The 8435-nt window shown below is 32.0% G+C and overlaps 1 protein-coding gene and 1 long non-coding RNA gene across 5 annotated transcripts in view; one reads left to right on the forward strand and one right to left on the reverse strand.

Moving 5' to 3' along the window:
- The window catches only part of LOC108364723 (uncharacterized), a 16735-nt gene extending 8306 nt beyond the window's left edge, over positions 1-8429 (reverse strand). Inside the window, exons 1-2 of the long non-coding RNA XR_001847805.1 lie at positions 8318-8429; positions 7487-7493 (exon numbers count right to left, since the gene is read on the reverse strand). This is a non-coding gene — a long non-coding RNA (uncharacterized LOC108364723). The remainder of the gene's footprint in view (positions 1-7486; positions 7494-8317) is intronic.
- The window catches only part of LOC108364721 (microtubule-associated protein Jupiter-like), an 81549-nt gene that overhangs the window by 52516 nt on the left and 20598 nt on the right, over positions 1-8435 (forward strand). For 2 of the 4 annotated variants that reach the window (XM_017618513.1, XM_017618514.1), the window contains exons 2-3: positions 75-208; positions 1175-1207. In XM_017618513.1, coding sequence (XP_017474002.1) covers positions 75-208; positions 1175-1207 — 167 coding nt within the window. The remainder of the gene's footprint in view (positions 1-74; positions 209-1174; positions 1208-8435) is intronic. The other 2 variants (XM_017618515.1, XM_017618516.1) reach the window with 1 other exon arrangement.

Raw genomic sequence — 8435 nt, forward strand, 5'->3', positions numbered from 1 at the left:
CATTTATACATATTAGTATTATTTTAATTTTATTATAAAACTAATCGCAAATCTTATAATTTTCTCTCTTATAGGGTTCTAAGACCACCAGGCGGTGGCACTAGCGACATCTTCGGCGGTGATCTTCCACAAACTCCGCGCAACGTTAAAAATCACATGCAATCGAACATTTTCTCGTGTGACAAAAATGGCGGTATCAAAAATAACGGTAAGCCAAAATCGCAGCATGCTTTTCTGATTGATTTAAAATATATAATTATTATTTTTCTTAATATTGCGATTAAAATATATATATATATAGTATATATTCACGTACATACATATATGTACTTCGCTTGAGCACTATACTACAATGCAAGAATAGGAAAAAGAGCTTAACAGAAAAGATTTAAAAATTTGTTGCTAATGCTGCTTAAAATGTGTTTGCTATAGGTATTAATTAAAAATAATAATAATAATTAGAATTTTAAAAGTAAACTTTTCATTTAGCTACATAAAGATTCAATTTGTAAAATAACTTTCAAATATAAAAATTCGTAACCCGAAATTTTGCTTCAATATCTCTAAAAACAAACTCAGCAGCAACAAGTTCATTTATTCTTCTAATATGCATTGTATTCATAAATCGAGACATGTTATTTTTATGTTAAAAATTATGATTTTCTTCTGACTCTTAAGCTTTTTACATACATACTACATGTTTATGATACATTTCTTCCTCTGCTCCAGCTTTTAAGCTTTTTTCTAATCACATTAAAAACTACAGTATCTTTTGTGCTTAGAATCGTATTTATAAAACTACATACATAAATAAAAAATTAAAATTAATAGTTAAAATAAAATTCCCTAGTTAGATATGAACTGTTTTAGTTTAGTTAATTATTTTCGGCCTCTTCTCGCTGTGTGAATATGTATGCAAACATAAATGCTTAATAAGTTTTCTTTCGAAATCATTGTAATCTACTTAACTTATTGAATTATGTATGTTTTTATTTTCTAAAATATGTAGCTAAATCGCTAAGAAGTTTTATTATTTTTTCCTTTTTCATTGTTGTTCGTAAATTTTTCGTAAGTTTTGCAAACAAATTAAAGAAAAGTTAAAATCGTAATTCAATGTGAATCGTTTTCTTTTTTCTTGTTTTTTTCTTTCTTTCTTTTTTTCATGTCTTTGCAGTACGACAAGGAGCTCACAGATTCTATTTCATTGGTACCTAAATGTTTATGTATTTGTAAAGAATATACATTTTTGATTGTTAAAGTTTGTTAGTTTTGTGGTTTACCTTTTTGTTGTTGTTGGAAGCACTTTTATATATATTGTTGTTGTATCGGTTCGATTTTAGTTCCACTCGAAACACTTTAAACACCAGCCACAAAAAGTTGTTTTTTTTTTAATATTTCATCGCAATATCTTTTAATGTAGTTTTTTAATAATGGAAATACACGTGGAATTTACACTGTTATCGGTTTCTATGTTGTTGTTATTTTCGTGCCCACAAAGACAAGCAGTAAACGAATTCGCGAACTCGATCTCAGAAATGTTTAATTCCTTCTTTAAAATTTTCGTAGAGGATAATAAAAGCTCAACAAAAATTTAGATTTCTGAAATCGTCTTGATTTCGTTTATTGGCCATGCCTTTGTTTATAAAACCACACTCGCAACTTTTTATTATTTATTACTAACACTTCAAATACTCGTACTAATTCTTTTAAATATTTTATTTTTCCCTTGTAAATAAATTATATGAAATGAACAGGTTTGACAGTGGCATAATATTTCTTTGCCACCAAAGGACGGACTATCTTAAATTACCGTTTTTTTTTAATATTTAGTGGATAGGTTATGATCTATGTATATATCTAATAGAAATCATTATTTAACCGGTAAAATTGGATTTCTATTTTTTTGATCAAATTTGACTGTTATTTTATTATTTGTTTTATTATGAAATTTTATTTTCAGATGAAATTTTTTAGATAATAAAAGATTTAAGTCGATCATAAAAAACGTATAAAAAGGCATAAAAGCGTTAAAAATTATCGATAAAAAATACAATATAATGATTATTTTTGATCCGAAAAATAAAAATCAGGTAATAACGATTAAGTTTGACCCGGAAAAATAAAAATCACAAAAAATGATTAAATTGGACCGGAAATATAAAAATCAAACTTTAACGACTATTCTTGAATGAAAAATAAAAATCAGAAAATAACGATTTTGCAATGATCCACATAAGAAATAAAAATCTTGATATTTAACTTTTATTTTCGGTCCCTGATATTTAGGATTTAAAAAAAAATATTACATCGGGCATTTTTATATTATGGCTGGATCGTAATTTTTGCTCAAAGAGGCAAACGGTCAAATAATATTAAAAATAATAAAAAATTATATTCAACAATTTATATTGAGCTCGAGGCCACAATAAAAATTTTCATTTAAAACGGCCTCGAGCTCAATATAAATTGTTGAATATAATTGTTATAAAGGCCAAAAAAATAACAAAAACAAATAACTTAAGGATGAGCACGACTAAAAGTTAAACATTCTAAAAATAGAATTATTAGCAAAAACCAACAATACCAACAACCACATGATCAAGTGAATTGCAGCGGAATAGCTGCGCTTGATTGTGTTGGCATAACAAGGCGTACTTAGCACGGTGCATAGGCAACTGGCTGAGTCAGTGGGATCGTCGGTTCGAATCCTACTGAAAGAAGTCTGATGAGGAAATGTGGTGATTTCCGAAATAGCTATCACTTCTACCATTTTTTCAAATTATTGTTGCTTTTCCACAATAAAAATTTTCATTTAAAACGGCCTCGAGTTCAATATAAATTGTTGAATATAATTGTTATAAAGGCAAAAAAAAAAATAAAATAACAAAAACAAATAAATAATAAAAAAACAATAAGTTATTCTCAAAAAAATAAGTCAATTCTTTACGATGCTAAATTAAGTTTTATTTTCTGAGCAAAAAATAAAACTCAAGAAAAAACGATTATTTTCCGAGCAAAAAATAAAATTTAAAACGTAACCATTATTTTCCGAGCAAAAAATAAAACTCAGTTAATAACGATTAAAAAGTGATTTTTATAATAAAACTTATAACCGTTAGGGTCCCTGGTTTTATTAAAACTTTGGAAGATTGTAAATCAAACCTGTAGATATACATGAACAATTTTTGGGTAAATATTTTATTATAGCTAAAATTGTTTATTCTACGTTTATCCATTGTTAAATTTAATCCTGTAGAAAACCGTTAATTTCAGGATCAACAATAAAGTTAAGTAATTGTTAAGTACTATACGTATTTATAATTGGGTTGTTCACACTTGACTGGTTATCAGGTTATCTGGTTAAAAATTATTATTCTGTAGTGTATGTTATTGGTGGAAACTGTATAAAAAATATAACCACATAAACAGATAACCTGATAAACAGGCAAGTGTGAACAACCCAAATGTTTTTGTGTGGTTTATACGAAAAAGATATATACTAGTTTGGGTTGGAAATCGAAAGACAAAACCCAGCTGAATGAATGTGTATGTATTGGAAAAAAAATGCAAAGAAATTTTCGAAACCAACGTGTAATAAAGGGTGTGCTCTAGTTACGTAATAGTTACCACAATATTGCCGCCTTGTTGCTTACTTGATGATATGTATGTTGCTAATGCTCAACTAAAAATCTTCCGAAATGCTGCAGAATTGCGTGGTAAAATTTTTTATGTTGCTTTTGATTTTCCAATGATTCCAACTGATTCTTAAAATTTTATTCCTCGAACTCTGTAGGTAGAGTCGCCCAAATGTTCGCATGATGCACTTTCAGAGTAAAAAGTAACCCAAAACATTATATAGTTCCTGAATGGAACAAGGATACCACGCTTACCACGCGGATATTGTCTATTTACTCCTCTGTTATCCATTTCATTCCCACGTATCCCAAGCTGGTGAAATCTTTCTGTACAGTTCACATATGTACATACATACATGCGGCTCCCAAAAGCAGACCAATGCGGGTTTACGCTATTAATGGAAAGAAATTATGGAGTTTAGTTAGTAAAGCGCTTGGACGAGAACTTAGACATCTATATCTATCTTTATATGTACTTTCCTTCTCTTCCCTGCAAAAAATGGGACTAATCCGGGATGATTCCGGGAGCAATCGCAAANTTCGAGTTACGTAATAGTTACCATAATATTGCCGCCTTGTTGCTTACTTGATGATATGTATGTTGCTAATGCTCAACTAAAAATCTTCCGAAATGCTGCAGAAATTGCGCGGTAAAATTTTTTATGTTGCTTTTGATTTTCCAATGATTCCAACTGATTCTTAAAATTTTATTCCTCGAACTCTGTAGGTAGAGTCGCCCAAATTTTCGCGTAGAACGTGATGCACTTTCAGAGTAAAAAGTAACCCAAAACTTTATATAGTTCCTGAATGGAACAAGGATACCACGCTTACCACGCGGATATTGTCTATTTACTCCTCTGTTAGCCATCTCATTCGCACGTATCCCAAGCTGATGAAATCTTTCTGTACAATTCACATATGTGCATACATACATGCGGCTCCCAAAAGCAGACCAATGCGGGTTTACGCTATTAATGGGAAGAAATTATGGAGTTTAGTTAGTAAAGCGCTTGGACGAGAACTTAGACATCTACATATATCTATCTTTATATGTACTTTCCTTCTCTTGTTTCCCATATCGATTCAAACCAAAAATTTTAAAACACATTTACAGCGTGGCGACGAATAACTGTTACCCAGGTTTTTTTTTGAGGAATAAAAGGGTCGTTTATAAATTTTGCGAAAAAAGTATTTTATTGTTAATTTTCCACAGATTTTACTTTAGTTGTATTAATTAGTTTTTAAATTTTAATCCCTACTTACATTTGCCAGCAGTGTAAACTTTGAAAGAAAATTTCATTTGGCACGCAGGTCTTCGTCAATTAATTTATTCCATATCTTCTGTAACCGTAAGCTAATTTTCTCCACTTCCCCTTCTGTCCAGCAAAAATCGAATGGACTCGGAACTGGTGACTAGGACGGCCAATCATTCGAACAACTCTATACAGTTTTCCTTTTTTGTCATTTTTTATTAAAAGACTAGGAAAAAATACACCTGGAAAAGACTTGCGTGCCAAACGAACTTTTCTCTCAAAGTTTACACTGCTGGCAAANCTATATAGGGAATGAACTGTTCGCTTTTGTTCGAGCATGTCCTATGAAGAGACNGTAAGCTAATTTTCTCCACTTCCCCTTCTGTCCAGCAAAAATCGAATGGACTCGGAACTGGTGACTAGGACGGCCAATCATTCGAACAACTCTATACAGTTTTCCTTTTTTGTCATTTTTTATTAAAAGACTAGGAAAAAATACACCTGGAAAAGACTTGCGTGCCAAACGAACTTTTCTCTCAAAGTTTACACTGCTGGCAAATAAATAAGGATTAAAATTTATAAACTAATTAATGCAACTAAAGTAAAATCTGTAGAAAATTAACAATAAAATACTTTTTTCGCAAAATCTATAAAGGACCCTTTTATTTCTCAAAAAACCCTGGGTAAGAGTTATTCGTCGACACTCTGTACATGTACTGGCAGAGCTAAGTGTGCAGAGGTGCTTACAGATGCACCATGTACAGAACGAAAGCTTACTAAGAAATAAAAAATCTGTTTAAACTAAACAAAATAGTAGCACAAATAGTAAAGACGATATGGTTTATTTTTTCTCAGTTCATGCAAAAAAAAAAATATCAAAAAACATTGCGATTTTTCCTACAAATTTAGATTAAAAAGTTTGAAAATCATTTGACCACATTTGAAACTTTGAGTTGCATAGTTTTCGTTGTAGTAATAAACTACATTTATATTTGTAATTAAAATTAAAATTAAATAAAGAAAATTAAATAAATGGTCAAAACTTAAAAAGCAGTAGTGTCCCTAATTATGTGGCCACTACTGTATGTATGCCGTAGGAGCTTTCCTATGCCAACTAATTCGCAGCCACAGGTCGAGCCCGATTTTCAGTGTGAATTAGAGAAATTTTCTTGATATCGAAAAGCTTTTATTTAAAGCCGAGAAGCTGATGTCTCATTTTCGAAACACCGATCTGAAAATAGTGCATTTGTTCACAAATGCTTTTGGATAAAGACAATTGATACTGGATACCTAGTTACAACATAAGCCCTGCTGTAAATCATTTATCATGTTTTTTAGAAAGTAAACTGTAAAAAAAAAAAAATACGCCGATAATTTCGCGTTTGCTTCAATTAACGCAATTTAGCGCCAAGCCCCTTTTTATTTTGACAAAACTTCGTTCGCTGGACAATAAAGCCACAAATTACGACAACATAAACAATGCACTTTTAAAAAGCTCTCCAAGTTCATGAACATTTTTTAGCGGAATTAATGTGGACAGTAATTGGCATTAAATCGTTAAACGATGCGCACGAAGACCAACTCCTCAGTTTGCCACTCGCAGAGCAATTGTATGCAAAATTTGCAGTGACCGAGGACAGCAATGACCGTCGATCACCGCTACAGTAACATCAGTGGCAGCAACATTTAACTGATGTAAACTTGTAATTTCAGTAATGCGGCAGCGGTTAGAGCACGCGCCAGTTCGAAAGACAATTTCATGACGCAAGATGAAAAATAGCCCAAAGTCAAGCTCGACTGGGGAGAAACTGGCCATCGCTTACAATCTCTTTATGTCGAGTAACTAAGAAAGTATGGAGAGATTACTACTTACTCCCCTCCCACTACTTCATGATTCGTCTTTCTTTTAAACTAAATAACGTATAATCTGTTTCATTTAAACACCTATTTTATACATAAAATTTTTATATAGCTGCCTTTACTGTTACGCTTTGGCTTAAACACTATTATCTGGCCTAAAATATCGTTCTTTATCATTGCCACCTCCTACTTGGGTGATTTTTTTTTACTCCACTCTTTGTAGTGGCCAAGTAAATGGTCAGCTAGTATACATACCTATTAACGCCTGCACGGCAATGCATTAACATACATACATATGTATATACATATCTAAATATGTATGTATTTAAGTATACCTGTTGGCTTTTAGCTGGCGCGTTTCGTTATTTTATTTTTAGGTACTTTTTGCCATTGTTAGGGCGCAGGTGCCGCTATCTCGAGGAGAAATAAGTGCATTGTTTCGGATATAACGATCGTTGCATTTTTGGAATACTTGGAATAGGCAGTGTGAGACCACAAATGAGGATAGTTACATACATAGTAGCAAAGACTGGATATCGTATACCCTTTACAAAAAGAATTCTGTGATAGTTACTTGCTTCCTAGTGTTCAAATTAAATAAAGCATTAAAAGTACATCATTCAAGCATAGTGATTGAATTTAACCATGGCAAGTTTTCTGCTGGGTAGAAACTTCAGAATCAGACCGAATATCGTTAGAACGGAAAGTCACCCTATATATGCAGGTGTCCCTCAAGACATTGGGCCTCATGCATAAAAAGTGAGCTTAAGCTCCGACTCGATTTTCAGTACAAATTCTTGAGCTTGAGCTCACCCCTTCTGTGCAAAAATTGAGTCTGAGCTTAAGCTCACTTTTTATGCATAAGGCCCAGTGTTCTAGAGCGTATATTGTACGTAATATACACTCGTGATTTGCCAACTGATGAAACTCTAACCATTTCAACATTTTCTGATTACACAGCTATCCTAAGCAGCTATAGTTCTGACCCTAAAGAGGCTTCTTCCAAGCTGCAAAAATATTTGATGAAGTTAGAGCTGTGGCTGGGTTCTTGAAGGTTAAAGGTTAACGAGAGCAAGTGTGTTCAGACAAAATTTACTTTGAAGAAAGAAACTTGTCCATCATCAAAGGTTAAATTAGTGGTGTCATACCATAACGCCATAGCCATAACCATTACTTTAACCGTAACCACATTAACTATCATCAATTATAGGTATCATAACCATGAACAGCTGATTTTTCGTAGTCAACAGTGTCGGTGCTGCCAAACGCAGAACAAGACGCGGAAAATTTTGTAATATCACTATCATTAAATTAACACTAAATTCTTAAAACTCAACAGCAGATCATAATTAAATATGTGCACCAAATTAAAGGTAGTAACTTGTACTTCCTTAATAATATAAATTTCGTTTGCCTTAATTATGAAATTTTGTTAAAAAATGTTATTTTATAAAAAAAAAAATTTTTTTTTTTTGAACGTCTGACAACACGTTCTTACTCGCACTTCAGAAAAGTCCAATTGGTCTCTATGGCCATGGTTATGGCTTTGGCGTTATGGTGTGGCATCACTAATTTAACCTTAAAAACAAATAGTAAGGCTATACCATAAAAAGATTGTGTCACGTACCTCGTGATGACACTAATAAAATTATAGTTTAAAAAACTAAAACCTCCCTATTATAATTGC

This window comes from Rhagoletis zephyria, unplaced genomic scaffold, assembly GCF_001687245.7.
Source record: "Rhagoletis zephyria isolate East Lansing unplaced genomic scaffold, Rhagoletis_zephyria_1.1 Rzeph_scaffold_01648, whole genome shotgun sequence".
Lineage (NCBI taxonomy): Eukaryota > Metazoa > Arthropoda > Insecta > Diptera > Tephritidae > Rhagoletis > Rhagoletis zephyria.